This window comes from Salvelinus sp. IW2-2015, linkage group LG8, assembly GCF_002910315.2.
Source record: "Salvelinus sp. IW2-2015 linkage group LG8, ASM291031v2, whole genome shotgun sequence".
In the NCBI taxonomy this organism is placed as follows: domain Eukaryota; kingdom Metazoa; phylum Chordata; class Actinopteri; order Salmoniformes; family Salmonidae; genus Salvelinus; species Salvelinus sp. IW2-2015.
The window spans coordinates 47,242,464-47,267,785 of record NC_036848.1 but is presented as its reverse complement, the minus strand read 5'-3'; the positions used below and the strand labels follow the sequence as shown (position 1 = coordinate 47,267,785).

The 25,322-nt window shown below is 44.1% G+C and overlaps 1 protein-coding gene across 2 annotated transcripts in view; it reads left to right on the top strand.

The window, feature by feature from the left end:
• The window catches only part of LOC111968055 (fibulin-7), a 34,472-nt gene extending 16,037 nt beyond the window's left edge, over positions 1-18,435 (top strand). Inside the window, exons 4-8 of one of the 2 annotated variants that reach the window (XM_023993583.3) lie at positions 7,888-8,013; positions 8,332-8,538; positions 11,112-11,249; positions 16,176-16,314; positions 17,055-18,435. In XM_023993583.3, coding sequence (XP_023849351.1) covers positions 7,888-8,013; positions 8,332-8,538; positions 11,112-11,249; positions 16,176-16,314; positions 17,055-17,427 — 983 coding nt within the window. In that variant the 3' untranslated portion in view covers positions 17,428-18,435. The remainder of the gene's footprint in view (positions 1-7,887; positions 8,014-8,331; positions 8,539-11,111; positions 11,250-16,175; positions 16,315-17,054) is intronic. The other variant, XM_023993585.3, reaches the window with a different exon arrangement.
• Positions 18,436-25,322: the final 6,887 nt, after the last annotated feature.

Genomic DNA, 25,322 nt, shown 5'->3' with positions numbered 1-25,322 from the left:
CCAATCAGCGTGAGACCCTCCCTCACAGGAAAAATACCACTCAACACACCAGTCAGGAGGACCCTCCATCTCTAATGAGGAAACACGCACAGACACACCATCAGAGGTGAACCCCATCTCATAAGATACACTCACAAACAATCAGAGTGAGACCCTCCATCTCTAATGAGAAACTCACAGACACACCAGCATCAGCTGTGAGCCCCATCTCTAATGAAAGTACACTCACAAACAACCAGACAGAAGCCACTCTAATGATACACTCACAACACACAGATCAAGGGGCCCTCCCATCCTAAGAAATACACTCCACCAAACAAACCAGATTTTCCTGTTCTCCAAATAGTATCTAGCTTAAGTGGTTGACTGAGACTTGCCTGCTTGTTTATGTAGGATAACCATAAGCCGCCAAGTGAAGAAACTTTCAAACCATCAAGCTGATCAGCAACGGCATATGGGGAGTAGGGTGGTCAAGCAATATGAAACTATGCATTTCATGTACATCACAAATCCATCAATTCATTCAAAGACATGACTCCAAGGTTAGTTTCTCTTGACCATCTAATTTACCCACAACCTTACCTGGCTGTCTTGCAACCTTACCCTTTAACCCATCTCCCTCCTCCCCTCTCTCCTCCTCCCTTTGCCACTCCCCTCTCTCCCTCCTCCTGTCCTCCTCCTTTCCCTCCTCCTCCCTCCACGTCCAGTGCGGTTGTTTGTACCTGGACTCCCACAGGGAAACCGTCAGCTTTGCCATGAAGAAATCAACAAGCAGAACCTACCTGAGAACCAGATCCAGCAGGCCTTCGTAGGGAGACCATCCTGAAACCTTCGCTAACCCTTCGTGGTCTCCTGTTCTGCTCCTTCCGAGACTCGCAGGCACCTTGCATGTCAGGAGTATGGAAGGTAGTGGTTTCTGAGAAACTGACTTCTTAAGAATACAAAAAAGGCTTCATAGGGGTCCCAAGAAACCACATATCTACACCTTGCTCGTTCAAAGTTCCTCTCCTTCTGATCTGTTCACTCCTTGAGTGAGAGATCTTCAGAAGCCGGTTGATTCTTTCATCGGAAAGTAGTACTCTCCTTCTCCCTGTCATTCCCTTCATGTATCTATAGACTGGCTAGTCGAAAGCAATTATGGGAAACCAGAGGGAGGCGGCAATAATGATGATAGTGAGGTACAAAACACTGGAAACCTATGTTTGATGTGTGGATACCATTCCATTCATTCCACCAAACATTACTTGAGCCCGTTCTCCTCTTAAAGTGCCACCAGGTACAATCAATCAACTTTTATGCACGCGCCAAATACAACATATTTCACCAGTAAATGCTTACTAACCAGAGTGCAATTTTTGATAAAAAATTGGTATAGGTGAACAATAATAAGTAAGAAGAAATAAAACAACCAGAAAAAGACAGTGAAACTAAACAGTTAGCGAGCTATATACAGTATGAGTATAACCAGTTAACGACTAATTACAGGCACTGTAGCGGGCTGAATAAGGTAGTATGTACATGTAGTAGGGTAGTGACATCAATATAGGATAACAAGAAGAGTAGCAGTAGCGTTAAAAAAGGGTTGGCGGGTGGTGGTGGTGGGTGCGGGACACAATGCAGATTTACCGGACCAATGTGCGCGGAACCGGGTTAGTCAGGCTAATTGAGGTAGTGTGTACATGAATGATAGTTAAATGACTACACAATAACAGTGGGGCCAAAAAAATATGTAGTCATGCCGGGACCAATTGTGCAAGTTCTCCCATTAAAAAGATGAGAGAGCCGTAATTTTCATCATAGTACACTTCATCTATGACCAGACAAAGATGAGGGAAAAATCCAGAAACAAAGTAATTTTTAATGAATATTGCAAATGGTTTAGGAAAATCAGTAAATCCTGCCGTAAGGGTCCTGGATGCAGGCAGCTTGAGCCCCAGTGAGTGTCTGGGGCGCGGAGCACTACCCCGGTGTGGAGGTGCCTGTGCGTCGGAGTGGCCGAGGCACGTTGTCCGCTACCAGCCGAGTGATGCAACCATCAGATGTTCTCGATGGCCGCTGTAAACCTTTGAGATGCTGAGACGAGCGAGTGCCAAATCTTTTTTAGTTCCTGAGGGGAATACCTTTGTCGGTCCCTCTTCACGGACTGTCATGTGGAAGCTTGAACTCTCAACCTGCTCCACTGCGCCCGATAGAAGGGGGCGGTCGGTCCTCGCCACTTTCCTGTATCGAGCGAGATTATCTCCTGCCTTATATGTGAGGGATAGTCTTTCTCCACCTCGGCAGTCTCGACCTCCTCCCATATGAGGTCTCTCGGGTCGGGATTCAGCCTCCCACTGTGGGGTCTGCAACTAGAGTGAGGTGGTGGAGGCAGTGCCTTGCCACGCAGCGGATGGAACAGAGCAGTTAGGGAGGCGACGTGAGCACGCACCCCCGGAGGCTTTCCAGGAGGAGCAGCGAGCAAGATGGGTGCACGACCCTCCACCTGGCGGCGCCCGGTTCAGGAACCAGGATCCGAGGCAGGAGGTAGCCCAGATCCGAGCGATGAGGAGCGTGGAGGACTTAGTGGGTGAACGCGGAGCGGAGGCAAGGAAACAGCCACAAGGCCGGTGTCCAGTGGAAGGGCAGTGAGCAAGAAGAACGAGAAGCGTGGGACGGGGCGGGGCAAAGGGGAAGGGTATTGCTGCGAGGAAGGTTGTGAAGGCCATACCAGAGGCAAAGCAGCAGGTTACAGAACGTGGAGTGCACCGGCGGAGGCAGGGTGCAGGGCCGAGGGCGGACAGAACCGCGCGGAAACATAAGGAGGACAGACGCAAGCAGACAGGGAAAAGGGGCAGGAAACACCCGGGAAATCCAACCGGCGCGGCCGGGCGGAGGGACCGCGAAAGGCGGACGCACGGCGCGACGACCAGCAACCAGCCCGACCGACGGGCCGCAAAGGCAAGCCCTAGCGGGAAAACGAGACAGCCGCCGCGGGAAAGAGGACACAAAAAAACAAACACAGAACCCCCAAAGTATGTGTCTGCACAGTGGCCGATCCATCCATACACCTGTTAGTGCTTAGCTTTTACTATGACATCACTATCACTTTAAACTCCCATCCTGTTCTTCACAATTTACCTATGAAGATTTCTGATAAAAACTGTGGTCAGAGTGGTTGCATGGCTACAAAAATACAGTTGGCTAAAACTAAATCTAGGCCGTGTCCTTGGGGCATGCCATGTAAATTTTAACCACGAAAAATTGTGAGTTTTTCATTGGACATTCCAGGTAGTCCCTCTCTGTTCTCAGTCTGTTTTCTTTCATTTTCTACCTAATGAAATTAACCCAGGCCCTGCATTAATTATTGGGGTGTGCCAGACAGTGCACCCTCAACTACTTCAGAGTTGAGCAAAAAAATAAATACATTGAGCCCGACTGAAGAGTTAACAGGACAGACATCTGTAAGGAACTGCTCTGACTGAGCTTGTTTAGTTTGTTAAAAGAACACTACTGTTCAGAAATCTGGCGTCTGCGACCCAGACCCTTGTTGTTCTAGAATCTAGAGTAGTCTGTTACGAACAGAGGGCCCTGTAGACTTGTAAAGATTGATGTACGGAGGAAGAGAGAGGGAAAAAAAAGAGAGGAAAAGAGAGATAGAGAGAGATTAGAGAAGAGAATATGCAGGAAAGAAAGGGAAGAGAATGGAGGGATAGAGGGGAGAAAGAGAAGGAGAAGAGAAAAACAGAAAAAGAGAGAGAAGAGTGTGAAAATGTGTAGAGGGAAAAAATACCTGACTTATAAGAGAGAGAGGGAGAGAGAGCGAGAAGAAGGAAGGGAGAGAAAGGGAGAGATAGAGGGAGAGGGATAGATAGCGGGAGAGAGAAGCGAGAGAGAGGAGAGAAAGGAGAGATAGAGGGAGAGGGATAGATAGAGGGAGAGAGAGGAGAGGGATATATAGAGGGAGATAGCGAGAGGAGAGGGATAGGATAGAGAGAGGGAGAGGGATAGATAGAGGGAGAGGGATATTATAGAAGAGGGAGAGATAGGGAGAGGGATATATAGAGGGGGAGATAGGGAGAGGGATAGATCGTGGGAGAGGGATAGATCGAGAGAGAGGGAAAGGGATAGATAGACGGAGAGAGAGGGAGAGGGATAGATCGAGAGAGAGGGAGAGATAGCGAGAGGGAGAGGGATAGATAGACGGGGAGAGAGGGAATGAGAAATAAGGATAGAAGGAGGGCACAGTCCCTGGGTCTTTAGCTCTGTGGGCTAACTGTATTTTGAACGAGAGTGCTATAGAGGGATAGCTAGAGGGAGAGGGAGAGAGAAAATGAAAGAGGGAAAGAGGTAGGTCTTTGCCTCTGAGGGTTAACTGTATTTTGACTCCTTTCCTAATCCCATGGCGTTTATTTGCCTTCCCCGGGGCCACCTGACCACAGGACAGGTACAGATGTATAGACCTATTTCACTCCCTGGGATATTTTTAAACTGCTTTTCCACATATTTGACATTTTTTATCCTCTCTCTCTCAATAGTGCTTTTTTAAAGCCAAACTCTAAATTTAGACATCTTATATATGTATAGGACTACCCCCTTTAGAACCCATCCACAGAGATGATATTGTGCAAGTTGGGTCTTTTCCTGGTCGTTTTAAACATCAACATCACCGTCTCCTTTGAGACCTAAGCTCACATTGACTGAACTGACTGTACCACTTTGGGTGTGTCTCAAATGGCGCCCTATTCCCTATTTAGTGCACTACTTTTGACCAGAGACCTATGTGAATAGGGTGCCATTTGGAATGCAAGTTGGAATGTCTCGGCTAGTGCCAGTAGCGATGGCCGGGCTGGCAGAGATGTGAGCCATCAATAGCATGCTTAACATAATTGCTGCTATTAGACCATGGGCCGTGGTGCTGTAATGAAATATGTGCGTGCAGCATGGATGAACTTAACCTCTGCCTCCTGGAACCCCTGGACAAAGAGACTGAAGACAGGAACAGCATGGATGAACTTAACCTCTGCCTTCTGGAACCCTGGACCAAAGAGATGAAGGACAGGAACAGCATGGAATGAACTTAACCTCTGCCTTCTGGAACCCCTGACAAAGAGACTGGAAGACAGGAACAGCATGGATGAACTTAACCTCTGCCTTCTGGAAACCCCTGGAACAAACGAGAAAAGACTGAAGACGAGGAACAGCATGGATGAACTTAACCTCTGCCTCCTGGAACCCTGGACAACAGAGTTTAAACTGTAATGAGAGACAAGGAACAGCATAGATGAACAACCTCTGCCTTCTGAAAACCCCTGACAAAGAGAATGAAGACAGGAAAGAAGAGAAAACGGAAAAATACCGGTTGGACGAAATACAGGAACAGCATGGATGAACTTAACCCTGCCTTCTGGAACCCCTGGACAAAGACACTGAAGAGAGGAACAGCATGGATGAACTTAACCTCTGCCTCCTGGAACCCCTGGCACAAAAGAGACTGAAGACAGGAACAGCGTGGATGAACTTAAACCTCTTGCCTTTGAAACCCCTGGAAACAAGAGCTAAAGAGAGGAACAGCATGGATGAACTTAACCTCTGCCTCCTGGAACCCCTGACAAAGACACTGAAGAGAGGAACAGCATGGATTGAACTTAACCTCTGCCTTCTGAAACCCCTGGACAAAGAGACTGAAGAGAGGAACAGCATGGATTGAAACTTAACCTCTGACTTCTGAAACCCCTGGACAAAGAGATGAAGACAAGAACAGCGTGGATGAACTTAACCTCATGCCTTCTGAAACCCCCTGAGACAAAAGAGACTGAAGAGAGGAACAGCATGGATGAACTTAACCTCTGCCTTCTGGAACCCCTGGACAAAAAGACTGAAGAGAAGGAACAGCATGGATGAACTTTAACTCTGCCTTCTGGAACACCATGGACCAAAAAGACTGGAGAGGAACCAGCATGGATGAACTTAACCTCTGCCTTCTGGAACCCCTAGACAAAAAGACTGAAGAGAGGAACAGAAAAAAGAGAAGGGGCTAGTAATCTTACAGTAGCCCTGCTGCCAATCCTGGACTGCATCTCAAATTACATCATATTATCTGTGTTGTGCACTACTTATGGGCCCTGGTCAAAATTGCACTACATAGAGAATATAATGCCATTTGTGACGTAGTCGTTATTATGGGGGAATAGCAGCAACACAGAGAGGGGAAGGGGAATAGGGGAATGCGCCCCCCCCTGGAATGCAGTCTAGTACAGGTGTTTTCTGTGTCCTCTGAGACATTTAATGCCCCTTTAACGAGGGGTTCATTCAGTGAGGGCTCTGAGCTCCAGCCACGATGAAGAATGGGCCTTTTCTTCTGATCCCCTTATCGGTTTATGTGAAGCTTGGTACCCCTCTAGTTGGCCAGCTGGCGGGCTCACGGGATGGGCTGCCTTCTCCCTTTCAGCCTGGCTTTCAGGGGCTGCTCCAGCTCAAACAAGGTCACCCTGAATGGGACGTGTATGTGTGTTATTCCTCCCCCTAGCAGAAGAAAAATCGAATCAAAGTTTATTGTTCGAGGTACACAGTTTAGAAGATGTTAGAGCGGGTGCAGCGAAATGCTTATGTTACTAGCTCTTAACAATGCAGTAAAATATCAAACAAGTAAACACACACAAAAAGAAAGAAATCAAGAGTATGTTACAGTCCCTTATGTCTCTCTGGAAGGAGATCCTCGCCCTGAGCGCATCTACTTTATTGTCCAGGAACTGAATGTTGATGGTTTGCTCGCCGCCTGAGTCTGAATAGAACCCCACTTCTGTTCCCTCTTCTCCGGCATCAACCTTTTGGTGTAGCACCAGGGATGAATGGGGCTGCCTCTGAAAGTTCGAACAAAGGATCCACAAAAATGTGTCGGACCCCCAGTACTCCTGCTCCAGTCATTCCACCAATTCAGAGAGAGGTGATGGTGGATACAGGGAGGGGGGATGAGGGTAGAGTAGGGTGTGTGTGTGTGTGTGTGTGTGTGTGTGTGTGTGTGTGTGTGTGTGTGTGTGTGTGTCTGTGTCTGTGTCTGTGTCTGTGTGTCTGTGTTATTCTTAATCCCGTGATAGATCCAGTACTCTCAAGAGACAGACAGCTTTCTTCTAATTTCCAATGATAACATTGTCCACTCTGCAGCCAATTGAAGAAGTGTTTTTGTTGTAATGGATTAAGTTTCCACGTTTGAAGAATAACCTTTTCTTCATATTTATAAGTACAAAATCAGTACAAACCTCTTCTAGGGAGTTTTTCACTTGTTATAAGCAGTTACATAAACACAGACTCTTGGAGTCAGTGGAAGGCATGTGCCTCCTAACATTACAATTCTACAAGAATTAAAACCATTATAAAACCATTAAAACCATAATGCTAATAAAACCATGCCAATGCTCTCTGGAGAACTTTTTTGACAACAACCCCCCAAATCACCATCCATCCATTCCCCATCTTTGCAAGTCCATTTAGCTCAAACAACACCACTTTATACAGTATGAATCAGGACTGAAACATTTCATCTCTCATTTCAAGCACTTTGAACGGTGAGGCTGGAGACTTGAAGGGGAGTATTGACGGGGAAAGGAATGAATTGTCCTCTGTCTGTAAACGATGCCACCAGGTTAGTCTGGTCTAAATCTGCTGTATTAGGTAACACCCATCCCCTGGACAGAGAGCAGACCTACAGCCCCTAGATGGGACTAAGACAAGTAGAGAGCTAACAGTATGCTCATTCGTGTGTGAGACATGATGTATGTATTTAGAACAGTGTCAACCACAGAATTAAATAGAACACTAGAATCGACATGAGCTTTCTAGGCAATGTGACTACAGGGCAGCCATCTTGGTCAGGAAATCTTTCATTCTTTCACCTCTCCCTTATGTCCATAGATGTGAGTGAGTGCTCCAGTAACCCATGCCAGAATGGAGGGACCTGTGTAGAGGGAGTCAACCAATACAAGTGCACCTGTCCACAGAGCTGGAGTGGATCCAACTGTCAGCACCAGACACAGACAGGTCAGCAGTACCAGACTTCATACACCTAAGACCCTACCATAGGACATAGGACCTAGAGACAATTGCATGACATTGCTATTTGTTGCTATATCACATATGATGTTCTGTTGTACACACTGTATTTGTGGATATCTGTGCATTGTTGTATGTGTTGTGTTATGTCTGTGTATGTGTTGTCAAGTCCTTGATACGTGTATGTCCTTGTCTTTGTTGTTTGCCAATGTATTGTCATGTACGTCTGCATGGTTGGGTTGTGGTTGTGCTGTGGTTGTATTTGTGCCTGTGCTTTTTGTGCGTGGTTGTGGTTGCGTTGTCCAGTGGTGCACAGGCCCTCTCCAGGCCGCCGGGCGAAGTTTAAGCTCCTCCCTCTCCCTCTCTCGCGTTCAGCGCCACCTGAGTGGAGCGTCATGGACGACCCTGCGTTTAGTCGACGACCCCGCTGTGCCAAGGTGGACAGAGCCCAACACTGTAGCTGCGACGCTGGTTTTCACATGAGTGGCACCTCGGACAACAGCATCTGCCAGGGTGAGACAGTCAGACAGTGATCTAGCCTGGTTAGTTTGGTTATGTTAGCCTGGTTAGTTTTGTTCAATCTGGTTTAATCAGGCTATGCCAAAATGGACAGAGCCCAACGCTGTGATGTTGTGTTTCATATGAGTGGCACCTCAGACAACTCCATCTGCCAGGGAAAGACTGGCCTTTTCCAGAAACAACCCCTAGCATCTAGCCCCTACCCACTAAACACTAGTTAGGATCTGAGAGGATTGGATAGTTATAAGCAATATGGTGGCGGTATCTCCACCTTCCTATTTGAAAGATAACAGATACTGTTTGAACCCAGGTCTGCTGCTTGACATGGCTGTAATGTCCATAGTTTATGTGTCTAGACCCTGGAACACCCATTTCCATCTCTTGTGCTGTTGCAGAGATGTCATGTTATTGGTCCCTAACTCTTAATTAGGCATTAAACTACTCTCTCCTTACCCCATCCCAGACAGRCAGACAGAACAGATGAGAGATTGGACAGAGGGCCTTTTGCCCTTTAGCTCAAATCCTTCTACCTACTGTATCCCTCTCTATCCTTCCACCTATTCCTCTCTTTCTATCCTTCTATCCTGTATTCCTGTTTCGATCCTGGTAAATGTATGACTCTAGGGAAGGGATCATCAACTACATTCAGCCTCGGGCCATTTTTTTCTTGAGCGGATGGTCAGGGGGCTGGAACATAATTACAAGTCATTTGTAGACTGATATACAGTGAGGGAAAAAAGTATTTGATCCCCTGCTGATTTTGTACGTTTGCCCACTGACAAAGAAATGATCAGTCTATAATTTGAATGGTAGGTTTATTTGAACAGTGAGAGACAGAATATCAACAAAAAAATCCTGAAAAACGCATGTCAAAAATGTTATGAATTGATTTGCATTTTAATGAGGGAAATAAGTATTTGACCCCTCTGCAAAACATGACTTAGTACTTGGTGGCAAAACCCATGTTGGCAATCACAGAGGTCAGACGTTTCTTGTAGTTGGCCACCAGGTTTGCACACATCTCAGGAGGGATTTTGTCCCACTCCTCTTTGCTGATCTTCTTCAAGTCATTAAGGTTTCGAGGCTGACGTTTGGCAACTCGAACCTTCAGCTCCCTCCACAGATTTTCTATGGGATTAAGGTCTGGAGACTGGCTAGGCCACTCCAGGACCTTAATGTGCTTRTTCTTGAGCCACTCCTTTGTTGCCTTGGGCGTGTGTTTTGGGTCATTGTCATGCTGGAATACCCATCCACGACCCATTTTCAATGCCCTGGCTGAGGGAAGGAGGTTTTCACCCAAGATTTGACGGTACATGGCCCCGTCCATCGTCCCTTTGATGCGGTGAAGTTGTCCTGTCCCCTTAGCAGAAAAACACCCCCAAAGCATAATGTTTCCACCTCCATGTTTGACTGTGGGGATGGTTTCTTGGGGTCATAGGCAGCATTCCTCCTCGGCAAGTTGAGTTGATGCCAAAGAACTCCATTTTGGTCTCATCTGACCACAACACGTTCACCCAGTTGTCCTCTGAATCATTCAGATGTTCATTGGCAAACTTCAGACGGGCATGTATATGTGCTTTCTTGAGCAGGGGGACCTTGCGGGCGCTGCAGGATTTCAGTCCTTCACGGCGTAGTGTGTTACCAATTGTTTTCTTGATGACTATGGTCCCAGCTGCCTTGAGATCATTGACAAGATCCTCCTGTGTAGTTCTGGGCTGATTCCTCACCGTTCTCATGATCATTGCAACTCCACGAGGTGAGATCTTGCATGGAGCCCCAGGCRGAGGGAGATTGACAGTTCTTTTGTGTTTCTTCCATTTGCGAATAATCACAGAAACTGTTGTCACCTTCTCACCAAGCTGCTTGGCGATGGTCTTGTAGCCCATTCCAGCCTTGTGTAGGTCTACAATCTTGTCCCTGACATCCTTGGAGAGCTCTTTGGTCTTGGCCATGGTGGAGAGTTTGGAATCTGATTGATTGATTGCTTCTGTGGGCAGGTATCTTTTATACAGGTAAGAAACTGAGATTAGGAGCACTCCCTTTAAGAGTGTGCTCCTAATCTCCGTTCGTTACCTGTATGAAAGACACCTGGGAGCCAGAAATCTTTTTGATTGAGAAGGAGTCAAATACTTATTTCCCTCATTAAAATGCAAATCAATTTAGAACATTTTTGACATGCGTTTTTCTGGATATTTTTGTTGTTATTCTGTCTCTCACTGTTCAAATAAACCTACCATTCAAATTATAGACTGATCATTTCTTTGTCAGTGGGCAAACGTACAAAATCAGCAGGGGATCAAATACTTTTTTCCCTCACTGTACAATATATTTGACTAAAACAATCATTTCAAACCTTGCTTACATTTTTTACAATCACGTATCTCTATTATGTATGGGAATACTTGGGAACAGATATCCAAAATTAAAATCACTTGGAGCTGATTTTCTGGTGTTTTACAGTATTTTATGTCCAACCATGAAAATAAATAAATGTCGTTTTTTTTGCTCAGAAAACTTCAAGGGTCAAATAAAACCACTCTCCTCCCCTCCTCTCTCTCTCCTCCCAGATGTGAACGAGTGTGAGGTGTACCGGCTGGACCAGGGGGGCAAGCTGTGTGTGTATGAGTGTGTCAACGTCCCAGGCTCCTACCAATGCTCCTGCCCCAGAGGCTACAAGCTGCTGCCTGATGGAAGGAGCTGTGAAGGTGAGTGACAGGAGGGTAGGATAGTGGGAGGATAGGAGGGGATGGAGGGGATAGAGGGATGGAGGGGGGAAGGGAGGGTAGGAGGGGATGGAGGGACGCGGGCAGAAGAGAGGGTAGAAGGGAATGGAGGGCGGAAGTGGTGCAGGAGAGGATGGAGTGTAGGAGGCGATGGAGGGCGGTAGGGAAGGTAGAAGGTAGAGGTCTTCATGGTTTCAACAGACCCGAAATTCCGAGAACCACCAGGGACCCAAGTGGTGGTCCTGGTCCTAAATTCTGACATTTGTCTTGGATCCGGGTCTGATATAATTGCCTGGTGTCTCTGGTATGTGCAATTAAAATGTATTTACGGACCGACCCGATTGTACCTGTCCTCTGTTAATGTAGTGTTTGTGTGATGAGAGCTGCGCGAGTTTGTTATCTGTGCCAGACAATTGCAACTCAATAAAACGTATAGCTTATATCCAGCTGAAACTGGTTCAGGCTGCCCGCCTCAAGTGCGCCTGCTGCTGAGGAGAGAGAGAGAGCGAGTGAAAGGAGCCTTGGCCTAGGTTACTGTTGATTGCGAAGATGGAGTCCTTTTTCATTGAAGAAAATGTTCAGTTAGAGGAGAAAGAGTATAGTGAAAAGAAGCCGGTAAAGGGGAAAGTCCTCGGGGACAAGTTTGAATTTTGTAGTGGACAAAGATGAGAAAAACGTTTACGTGTCTGTGTGCAACTCGCTATTCTGGTTTGATGCAATTTTCTAACTTTCATTTATTTATTTTCGTATTTATTATCAATTGTTTAGTCGTTAATATTATTGTAAATCATTATGGTTATTATGATGATGATGATGATTATTGTAAGTCTATTTAATAATCTAAACCAGTTATTTAAATGGACTATTCAAAAAGTGTTTTGTTTCTTTTTGTTGAGACATTTTCATGGCTAAAGTAAGTTCTAACTGTGTTTTGAACTCCGTATTTAGTTTCAGGTTAAAAGTAGGCCTGTTGTAAAATAAATAGTATTAGCCTTGCTGTCATTTGTTGGGTAGGCCTACAGTAGGAATTGGACTTTGTTGGTAATTAATGTAATGCCGCAATATAATAACATGTTTGTATTTACCTTATAAACAATGGCATGAGTTACTTTTGATATTACCCCTAATAAAGTTAAATAACTTTTGTGAAAGTTTGGTATGGTATGGCTATTATTAGGCTTAGCTACAGCAGGCCTATGAATGCAGTGCGCACTGACACTCCAACTGGCTCCAATGGACTCATCTAGATGCACGCACACACACACACACACACACACACACACACACACACACACACACACACACACACACACACACACACACCACACCACACAACACACCCCACACACCCACACACACACACACACACACACACACACCACATGTTAATGTTTTTAAATGTAAAGTATTTTGTCTGTGATGTATTTTTCGTTATGTGTCGGACCCCAATAAGACTAGCTGTCGCCATTGCCTTCGGCTCATGGGGATTCTAGTGAATCTAATCTAAAAGCTTGAGAGGAAGAATGTTTTAGGCCTACCAATATCAAATATATTCTGAATGAAAATTCACGAATTAGCATCCTTCTGTACACCTATATCTGTATAGCAGTAGTAGCCTATCTGACAACTAAAAATAAATCCATGTCGATGTCTGGAACATGGCGCCGGAATATCTATATCTTCCTCTCCGTCTCTCTAGGGCTAGGCCTAAGCTTGTCTCCTTTAATATATATATTTTTTATATTAATATCATACAGTGGACGCTTAGGCCTTATGCGTGCAATGCCTTGATGCATGTCGCTCAAATCTCCAACAGCTTAACTGTGAGGTAGTCAACTATTGTTTTAGGAAAGTAAAAACCAATAAAACAAAAGACTACTATCGAAATACAGCTAATAGTTTTTTTGTATAGGCAGTTTGTTATAGGCAGTTTTTAAGGACAAATAACTGTGGATCATTTGGCCAATATCGCTTGTTTATTGATGGCGCTGGCAGCGCCGAGTTGAAGGTGTCTTTCTCTCTCTCTTTCTCTCAGGATTTGAATGGGTCAGTCAAATCCCAAACTGGGTCTGTTTTCCACTGTGCTTTTCAGAATGGGTGTGACTGTCATGGGTTTAGTTCAGAACTGGTCTCCATTTAAAAACTAAAATAAATATATATATATCGGGTCGGGTGGGAAAGCCACGGATCCATTTCGGAACGGATCCAGCTTTTTGGACCGGTGAGGACTTCTAGTAGGAGGGGATGGAGGACAATGGCCCATTCATTTCCATGGGTTTTTGGCTGTGGCGCTATGCATGGAGCTGCAGAGCTGGGCTTATAACTACAAAGCTACAGGCAGGGAGGGCCAGACTGGGGCTGGGGCTGAAAACGTTAGCTGTCAAATCCTTGTGTCCTTGCTTCCTTGTGGTTTGAGAGGAATTGAGTAAACAATTATGGAGTATAGAGGAAGCAAGGATTTGATGGCTGTGTCTTTCATACCATCTATAGCCTTTTGGACCAGATCACTTTTGGGGGAAAAAGTAGCCTATATATTTTTCATTTGTTTAGTTTTCTATCAGAAAAATGACTTTCAGAAAAAATATTGGTCAAGCTCAGGCACTTAAATCTCTAGGTGCATAATACCATACAGTCATTGCATAGTCCTAACAGGGTGGAAATTTGGAGCCTAAATTAGCCATATATCTGTGGGTGATTGAGATTAAAGGAAACATCCACCCAAAACCACTCATTCCTATAATTTACAATATTTTTTGTCAAGAAATGTTTCATTTTGTCATTATAGCAAAGTTGGTAGCAAGTGGCGAGTGGCGCAGCGATCTGAGGCACTGCATCTCAGCGCTAGAGGTGACACTACAGACCCTGGTTCGATTCCAGGCTGTATCACAACCGGCTGTGATTGGGAGTCCCATAGGGCGGCGCACAATTGGCCCAGCGTCGTCCGGGTTTGCCTGGGATAGGTCGTCATTATAAATATGAATTTGTTCTTAACTGACATGCCTAGTTAAATAAAATGTGAAATTGTTGTCGAAATCTATTGCAGCTCAAGTCGACTACAAAACCCACAATGCAATACACTCTCTATGGGCTGACTGGCTAGCAAACGTAGCTACACACAATAATACCAAAGTCAATATCAGCACGTGAAGTAGCTAGTTAGCTGTAGAATCGCCTAAACAAACTGCACTATCAATTTAGGAGTCTACAAGCTCACCATGTTCAACCTGCAGATCGATGTGCCTCACCCTGGACTGAAGAAGCAGACCCTCTGTTAAATTACACATTTCTCAAGGTAGGAATATCGCAAAAAATATGATCAATGGCTCATTTGAGAGAAGACAACCTCCTACGTTATGACATCGGCCAGTACTGACATTTATGATGTACGTTTTTGCGATATAATTTACGCTAACAGGCTGGAAATGTATGAGTGAGACAAACAGACTAGCATCATGAAAAATAGATAAAACCGATTGTTTAGTCTTGTCTAGCTTTGCACCATTGATATTCCAACCAAAAAATGATGGCACTTTCTGAACGTGATGTCATTGTGGGAAGGGTCTGTCTTCTAAATGATAATTACTACAAACTAACAGGGTGGGAAGTGATATCAGGGACACACAGAAAATGTTAAATACAATAATAAAAAATACAATAATGAAAAAAACGTTTTGATGAGAGAGATTTTAACTGAGACTATAAAATAATGAAGAAAGATTTGAAATATATTTGAATATTTTATGGCTTGTATTTCTCGTAGAAGTTGATTAATAACACCCGGGGTCTTGGGAACACGGTAAAACACCTACATCCACTGACAAAAGTGTTAAAAATGCATAAAATTCCTTTTCAAGATCTATATTTTTCTGTTTTTAAGGTAAAGGACACGTGACCTTATATTTAAAGCCTTTTGGAATCTACATTTTACACAACATTTCCTGGGAACAGAAAAGGCAGCGCATTGTAGGAGTGACCCAGCTAGACACAGCCTGGGTCCTGGCTCTGTATAATGTGGCTGGTGGTGTTGTGGGGCTTTGCAGTACATTAATAAAGGTGGAATGAGGGAATGGAAGGGGGGGGGGTGAAAGACGGATAAAGAGAAGAAGGGAGGGATGAATAAACAAACATGGTTTAGCTATGGAGGATTAATAAAGGTGGAATGAGAGAATGGAGGAGAGAGGCGAGGGAATGGAGGGATGAAGAGAAGGGATAAACAAACATCTTCATGGTTGATTTAGCTTCAGAGGTCTTTGGAAAGGAAGGGCGATGGTGGTGGAGGGAGGTATTGCTCTGCAGTGTATTAGCTTAGCTATGGATGGTATGGATGGAGACCCTTTGAAAGGAAGAGAGGAGGGAGAGAGCAAAAGAGAAAGAGGAGACTGGTGGCTGTATGTATTTCTGTGGATGTGCCCTGTCTTTGGCCTGACCATAGTCTCTACTCCCCAGTCCAGTTTCATCAACTCCCCTGTAGCTTATGAAGCGGTAACTTCTCTGCTGGCCAGTGGAAGATTAGATGACCTCACTACTTCCCAGCAGAACAGACCATAAGGAATACGTGAGACGAGTCGTTTTGGGGAGACTAAACTGAACAACCAAATAAACAGTCAGTCCCACAGTCCTCTAGTGTAGCCCTCCTGCCCGCCAGCCCAGACGACACTAACCACGAAGCAGGGTGCCAGTCGGGCGGGTCAGAGGCTGGACGTCTCAATCTTTATTTCTCTGTTTCATTTATTCTCTCGTTCTCCCTTTCTTTCTCTCTGTCCCAACCCCCCTCTCTCTTTCTCTCTCTCTCACTCCCCCTTGCTCTCTTCTTCCTCTCTTTTGCCCTTTTCTCTCTCTCCTTCCCCTCCCTCTCTCTTCCCTCTCCCTCTCGCATCTCTCGCATCCCTCTCTCATGTTGTCCTCCAGATGTGGATGAGTGTCTGACCCAGCAGCACAACTGCAGTAGAGGAACAACATGTATCAACACAGGAGGAGGGTTCCAGTGTGTGAGCCCGGAGTGTCCCCGATCACACGGCAACATCAGCTACGTCAAGACGTCTCCCTTGTAAGTAGATACAGATAGACACCCCCTGGTGTTTGTGTGTGTATTATTCCTCCCCCAGCAGTAGAATAATTGGTCAGACCCCCAGTATTCCTACTGTAGGCATTCCACCAATTCAGAGGGAGTTGGCGGTGGATACTGTGCGTGCGTGCATGCGTGCGTGCGTGCGTGCATGCGTGCGTGCGTGCATGCGTGCGTGCTATTCTTAATCCTGTGATAGAGCCACTACTCTCAAGAGACAGACAGCTTTCTTCTAATTTCCAATGATAATATTGTCCACTCTGCAGCTAATTGAAGAAGCATTTTATTTTTGCGCAGTATTAAGTTTCCAATCTAGAGGGATAGCGAGATATACAGTGTATCTTCTGCATACTTATTCAATTGCTATGTTTTAGGGAAACAAATACTGTCACTGCAAGGCGTGTGTCTCATAGGAATGCTCATTAAACCAGACCAGTACGACTTAAACAAAGTATGTTGGTAAAAAAATCTCAAAACAATAAAGTTTCTTCATACAAGATGAATCAGGACTGAAACATTTTGTCTCTTATTTCAAACACTTTGACCAGGGATACTTGACTGAGTTCTAACGGGGAAAGGAATGAATTGTTCTCTGTTTGTAAATGATGGTACCAGATTGTGTGCGTTTGATTCTGTGTGCTGTGTACACATTTGTATGTTCATGTCACTAGAGCCTATTGTTCTCAAAATGACATCAACATCTCCTCTCTTCTCCCCCACAGTCAGTGTGAGAGGAACCCCTGCCCTATGGAGAGTCGTTCCTGTCACCTGGCTCCTAAGACGGTCTCCTTCCACTACCTCTCCCTCCCCTCCAACCTCCAGACCCCGGCTACCCTGTTCCGCATGGCGACTGCCGCCGCCCCCGGCCGCCCCGGCCCCGACAGCCTGCGATTCGGCATCGTTGGGGGCAACACCCGCGGGATGTTCGTGATGCAAAGGTCGGACCGCCAGACGGGTGAACTGATCCTGGTTCAGGGGTTACGAGGACCGCAGGATATCAGCGTTGATGTGGATATGTCCGAGTATAGTGAGCGCACCTTCCAGGCTAAGCATGTGGCGAAGGTGCATGTTCTTGTGTCGGCCTATGACTTCTGAGGAGGATTTACAGACAGAGGACAGAGGAGCGAGTGAGAGGGACAGAAGGAAGGAGGAGAAAAAAAAGAGCATTGGACAGAGGGATGAGGGAGGGAGAAACGAGTGAGAAGGACAGAGGGAGAAGGAGAAGTTAAAAGAAAATGAGAGAGACAGACACAGAATTGTTTGGACTGACATTGACTATAAAATATATTAGTGAGGATGTAACTGAAATGAWTGAATGGTTGATTGAGTGAGTGAGTTAATGAATGTGAGTGAGTAAACATTTGTGAAACAAACTGACAAAGTGGTAATGGAATGGTAATATTATTTTTCTTTCATTCGCTCAGGAGTTGGGCCCTGGGGTTGCCATAGTGACCGGAGGCGGCGCTCATGTATGTGGAATACCATTGGCTAGATCTGTTTAAAGGCCCACTCCTTCATTTACTTAGTTTTCGTTTAAAGCTGATGATCAAAAATGGCTGTAAATGTCACAGAGTAGTCCTTTAAGAGACATGAACCAATGTCTGCGTCCAAAGTGGCACCCTATTCCCTATTAAGTGCACAACTTAATTGTGCACTATGTAGGGAATGGGGTGCCATTTGGGATGCACACCCGGTATAACATGGCTCTGATTTATCTGAATATTTTGTTGCTGTTGTTTATTGTTACATACTCAGTGATTCAATGCAGTGTGCTTTTACAATTTGTATCATTTACACCTGTTTTTTACTGACTTGCTTCTTGATTATAGGACCTAAACACTTGGAACAACTAAGAGTGTTTTTTCCCCCTTTTTTTTATTTTATTTTTTACAATAGAAACAGTAATATTGTACTTGGACATATTTCCACTATGCTCATATTCAGTATGTAATTAAGATATGATGTAATTATTACATGGTAACTACAGTGATTTGGCGGCCTTGCCAATGCAGTGTACAATATATCAGCCATCTAATGTTTTAATAAGTCATTATTATTGCACAACTATTTCTCCATACATGAAATAAAGACAGTCCTACACTACTAGTTTGATCTGATTTGCACCCCATGTCGGCCTATCCCAAAAATACAGTATACAGTGAGGAAGGTCAAGTGATCAGCCCATGCCCCTATCCCAAATACAGTGAGGAAGGTCAAGTGATCAGCCCATGTCCCTATCCAAAAATACAGTATACAGTGAGGAAGGTTAAGTGATCAGCCCATGTCCCTATCCCAAAATACAGTATTACAGTGACGAAGGTCAAGTGATCAGCCCATGTCCCTATCCCAAAATACAGTGAGGAAGGTCAAGTGATCAGCCCATGCCCCTATCCCAAAATACAGGTATACAGTAGGAAGGTCAGGGGATCAGTCCATGTCCTATCCCAAAATACAGTGAGGAAGGTCAAGTGATCAGCCATGGTCCCTATCCCAAAATACAGATATACCGTGAGGGAAGGTCAAGTGATCAGTCCATGTCCCTATCCCAAAATACAGTATACAGTGAGGAAGGTCAAGTGATCAGCCCATGCCCCTATCACAAAATACAGTATACAGTGAGGAAAGTTAAGTGATCAGCAATATTATCAGCAATGTTTATAGGTTTAAAATAGAATTGATCAGAAAGAGAAAAAAAAATGTTTATCAGGAAAGTCCATTGGCAGTACAGACCAGAATGCAGGTCAAAGCCTGTACATACTGGACTGTTGATTAGTATTAGAACCAAAGGAATGTCAGGTCAGAGCTTCATTTTGACTGGAGAAATAGCCATCAGGAAATGAAAGATATACCTCAATGTGTTTTTCAATTATATATTTGTCTGAGAGGGGGGGGGCGTAATGTTCACCACATGTCCTTTCTCTCTCGTCTTTCTTACTCTGTCTTTCGCCACTCCTCCACTCCCATCTTCGCCCGTCCCAGGGATTAAATTGCAATAAAGAAGATCAAAAGAACCGCAAGCTTCCAGGGTGGAGGGATGGAGGGGTGGGGGAGAGAGAAAAGAGATAAACATGCCATATTCGTATACGCACTACACCCCTGACTCAAAATGACAATGCTCTTTAATGGCCAACTCAAGACTTCCTTTTATAATTATTAGTAACACGCCTCCTGCTCTCAGCTTGCTGTACTCGTTTGAAGCTGTTAGCTTGGACTGTTTGATGATGCACACATGTATTGTTAAAGTTCAGAGCATGGGGATGTTGCTGGAGACAGTTGGAGAGGAGAGTGCTGACTAGTCTGGGTAACACCTAACTCTCCAAGTCCTCCTGACTTCAGAGTTTGGAATGGCTCTTTGATGTTGTCGGCACAATGCATCGATAATGTACTTTTACTGGTTGTCTCTCTGTGTCTTTCTCACTCAAACACCCACATGCACAGCCACACACAGCCCCCGAGCGCCACCCCCTTCCATTACAACGCTTGGATTTTCAAATACAAACAATGAGAGGTCTCAACCCCAGAGGAAAAAAATCACATTTGAGAGAACCAAACAAACACGTCACTCTATTTCTGAGTGAATATTGCATTAACAAATAGCCTCCTTTCTAGATCAGTGTGCTCACATCTCTCCCTGCGCTGTGAGTGACGTGTGTCGTGTCAGCCAAGCTAAGTACTGACTGGGCTGGGCTACATAACTAAACCACTACACTAGACTACATAACTGGGCTACATAACTAAACCACTGCACTAAACTGCATAACTGGGCTACATAACAACTACTGCCAATAGACTACATAACTGGGCTAACATAGACTAAAACCACACTACACTAGACTACATAACTGGGCTACATAACTAAACCACTACAACTAGACTACATAACTGGGCTACATATACTAACCACCGCACTAAACTACATAACTGGGCTACATAACTAAACCACTACGCTAGAACTACATAACTGGGATACATAACTAAACCACTTGCACTAGACTACTAACTTAGCTTACATAACTAAACCACTACACTAGACTGCATAACTGGGCTACATAACTAAACCACCGCACTAGACTACATAACTGGGCTACATAACTAAACCACCACACTAGACTACATAACTGGGCAACATATCTAAACCACCGCACTAGACTACATAACTGGGTTACATAACTAAGCCACTACACTAGACTATATAACTGGGCAACATACATTTGCCCTAGAAGTAATGATACATACTCTATGCATTCCTTGGAGTAAAGGCATCAAGGAGAAAGACAAGCACAGGGGTTTATTAACAAGTTCTGTGTGCTAGCATGTTGTCTGTCACTGTGTCAAAAGAGACACATTAACATTATCAGATTTTAGTGGAAAGCTGGCCAATGTCACATAACACCTGCAGCATTCACATCCTGTATTAATTTTCCCTTTTCACACAAAAGGAAGAAATAATCTCCAACATTCCAAATTCTCCAGATTCCGAAAGCATCGCCCGTCGACCATGTGCTCTCCATCCTCCTGAAACAACAGTAGACACCCTCTTTCCCCTTTGCTTTTGTACCTATTTCAAAATGTTCCTGCAATAACAAAACATATGGAATTCTATGGAAAACCAGAAAGTCATTCAGAAAGGGAAACAGTAGAGCCTTTCTTTCCCCCGGTACGTGAGTCCCTTTATGAAAACAGAGAAAAGCAGTGAGAGTTTTGTCAGTGGGCTATTTCAGAATYWAAAGACATAGAGGAGGCATTTTGTTCTGGTTATATTTATTATGCAGGAAAGGGGGAGGTCGGCGGTGGATAGTTTTTCATGTGGGATAAATGTCTGGAGTTAGTCCAACAGTGGATGAGAAGAGAGGAGAGAGGATAATGAGGATCTGTGTGATTGTTTTGTCTCCAGGTAGAACTCCCTACAGTCTCTCTTTCTTTCTTCCTCTCTCTCTCTCTCTCTCTCCCTCCCTCTATCTCAAAACCTCCAACATAGCAGGAACTGAGCTAACACACAACCCCAGCCAGCATCAGAGAAACAAATGTGACATTGGGACCTCAAAGAAACAGGCCTCATGATCTAGGATCAGGTCCCCCCTGTTCATGTAATCGTATTCATTAGGATCTAAATTGCAAAACTGATTCTAGATCAGCACTCATTCACAAAGCGTTTCAGAGTATATGGGCCCTGGGCTCCCATAGAGATAGATAGAGGACTCTAGTGCCCAAAAGTACATTTTAGTATGGGAAGTGCCATTAAGGCTTTTCACCATTTTGAAGTAGTCAACTGGGTCGGACTTCCTATGGGTTTGGGAAGGATCACCTGCCCATGCTCTCAAATTCGCCATTATGGGACAGATATAGGGCGGCAGATAGCCTAGCAGTTAGAGTGTTGGACCAGTAACTAAAAAGTTGCTGGTTTGAATACCCAAGCTGACAAGGTGAAAAATCTGCCGATGTGCCCTTGAGCAAGGCACTTAACCCTAATTTGCTCCAGGGGTCGCTTACTACTATGGCTGACCCTGTAAAACAACACATTTCACTGCACCTACCTGGTGTATGTGAAAATAAAGCTTTTTTTATTTTTTTTTTAAACAATGTTGTGTCCTCTAACTATCTCTATGGTCGGTCGGTACCAATTCACTGCCTGCCCCTCCTTCCTCCATGGCCCTAAGTAACCCTTCGATGTTAGCAGCGATGGAAGCAATATGGTGGAAGATCCACCTCTACATTGCATACTTCCTCAATACCCTTTAGATCTGCAAACTTCTAGGGCCATGAGGGAGGGGGAGAGAACGGCTTGGGACAGGCTGTGTCACTCACCTCGTTAAAGGCTTGTTGTTCCCCTGTTTGTGTCAACACAAGGATCTGGTTGGCTTTACTAAGCGGTTTCATAACCCAATACTAGTACAAAGCCCCTGGACTGGAGCAATCAGGTTTCTAACACTGTGTAATTTAGTCTACTTTCACTTGATCCCTTTGAAGAAAGAAAGAGTTCTTTAAAAACTTTACTGAAAAACAAGCTTTCATTGTGACATGACACATATGTGCATGGGGTTGTTGTAGATTTCACATGACGTGGTCAATAGATAATGTGGTAAAGAATGCAACTAACAGCCTATTGAAGGCTCTTTTCCCTCTGTGGAACAGATTGGATTAATTCACGCAAGTCAGGAACACTTGGTAGGGAACATGTTGATTCTCTATAGTAGGCCCTATACCCATTCATTTATCTACTGAAATTTCAAGAACTGCAGCTAATAATCCCTTTGAAAATACAAGATTCAAAGTGCAGAAGAAAACGGCTTTAAACATAATGTCTTAACTACTTAGTCTGTTTTATCGGGATGATAACCAATGTCCTAAAATGCCCTTATGTTAAATAAAGTATGTGTAAATATTCGGAGGTTTCTCTGTCTTCTGATGAAAATCAGTTTGTTTTTGTGCTGTCTGCATCACACGAACAGCTGTGCAAACAGAACAGAACATCTCATTCCACTAGACTAGAGGACATCACCCAAAGTCAATACATGAACGCATCGTTGGGTAAGGAATCTGCCAGGACAGTTCAATCGAAATCAAGATATAAAATCTAAGAGAACAGACTGCTGCCAGAAGTATACTTTAAGTCAGGGATGGGCAACTTTGATGGGGGTGGGGGCCAGAAAACGTTCTCTCCCCGGAGACATTTTTTTTATGCTTAAAATTCTGTGCAAATCTACACATTTTGCCAGGGGCGGAGAGAATATTTAGTAATTTTAACTAATGCACATTTTTTAGTTTAAGAGTTAATTTAGTGCAATTCTACTCATTTTGCCATACGGTGGAGAGAAATGTTTGCAGTTTTTAATATGAAATCTGAGTGAGAGTAGCAAAATCAATGGGGGCCCCGAAGGCTTTAATCCAACCTTGATTACTACAGTACCAGTTTAGATTCCTGGCCGCTGGGTATTGCACCTTGTGTATTCTACCTCCCAACAGTAAGTTGAGACCCCGACTGACAGTTGCCCATCACCCGCTGTAAGTACACCAATATGGCACTCTGGCCACACAGCAAACCTCCCTGACTGGATGATCAACTAATAATGACGATCTAATGATGATCAGTGGTTATAATCTGTTATCCTGTGACTGCAAGAACACAAAAACWAATTTGTAAAACATTTTTATTTACAATTAAATGAACCATCGTATTGAAATAGATCAGAAAACAAAGATTTGAACAAACATCATAAATCCAGATTTACAGTTTGGCATACTAAAAACATGGTGCTGTTCTCTCTCTGCTCTGTCAACAGAAATAAAAAGACAAACAAGCCAAGTTGATCTGGAGCCATATGTACATTACTAAGCATCTAAAGTAGACGTGCTAATCAGGATCAGGTGTCCATTATGATCTAAAACGTCAAACTGATCCTAGATCAGCACTCATACTGAGACACTTTATGAATACAGGCCCTGTGTTTAAAAGTTCAAGCATAGCTCTGAAGACGTTAACCCTTCCAAAAAAAGGTATAAGGCAGTAAATAATATAATAACAGTACTAACAGTCAGCCAAAACCAGTCTGTTAAGTGAAAATAACCAACTCTGAGACAGACATACAGTTGTAGGCTACATAAGAGGGAAATAATGATCACAAAGAGAAGAATGTCAGGGTCTGTGTAAGAGGAAGTACCTTAATCTGAATTTATACAAGTTAGGGAAAGCACTACATATACTAGGGCCTGATTCCCAAACTGACAACTACACCCTACCTATGCAAGGATTGGACAGATGTAAGAAAATCTAGTGGGTAGGGACTAGGGAATGTTTCTGGACAGGTCCTAGGAAATAGTTGAGGTTGTGAATGAAATCATAACTCCTTAACCTAGGTGTAGGCTGCAGAGCATAACAAGGACCGATACAACATCATCCTATTTGGAAACGGGAATGTCCACACGAGACAACCCCCCCCCCCGGTCTCTTACACAGCTGAAGACTACAGACACCTACACCATCTAACTGGCACCAGTACCGATTACCGTTACAGAAATGGTGCACAAAGAATCGACACTTTGAAAGTGTTATACCATTACAGAACATAAGATGGAGATAAGGGTGTTGGAGTCGTAGACACATCCCCTTTTCAACGGTAAAACAAAACAAACGCATGAATTAATCAACGAGACAAGAGTCATTTCCAATAGTTTGTCCTTTAAAAAGAGTTTTAGAAAAAGCTAGACAGATGAGAACAAATCAGAAATAACATTAAAACTTATCACACAATAACAATATGCCCATAAATGTACCTATAGAGTAAACTAAACTAAATAAAGCAAGTTGTAAGTACACTTAAACATAAATAAATAACCATGTTTGTCCCAAATAGCACCCTATCCCCTATATAGTGCACACTACTATATACCAGGGCTCATAGGGATCTGGTCAAAAGTAGTGCACTATATAGGGCACTCTTTACAAACTTATTCCATGGAAGGCTGAGCATCTGTGGGTTTTCACTCCTCCTTTGTACTTGATTGTCTAGGTCTTAATTGAAAGGAAAAAACAAACCTTCAGACACTCAGCCTTACATGGAATGAGTTTGGCACCCCTGCTATAGGGAATAGGGTACCATTTAGTGCACAAGCAATGTAAAAAAGATAAGGGGAGGGTACTAGAGGAGTGTAAGTAAACCTTACTTGGTCATAGGACGTATATAATATTGCTCTTTATTTGACTAGCGGAAACAGAGGACTTCCTAGCCTGATCCCAGATGTGTTTGTTCCGTCTTGCCAACTCCTATGGCCATTGTAACGCTGTTATTGCTGATCTGGAACCAGGCTAAAGATTCCCTCCACTCACATTCAAACACACAACTCCTCAATGACGTAAGCCTCAACCAACCTCAGGGGTCCATTCAGTGATGTAAACTTTCTGAACATTGATAGTAGATAGAATAGGGAATCATGTCAGCTCTATTCCTTGTATTTCTATCTGAGAGAATCTCTTCTACACCATACATTTCTAT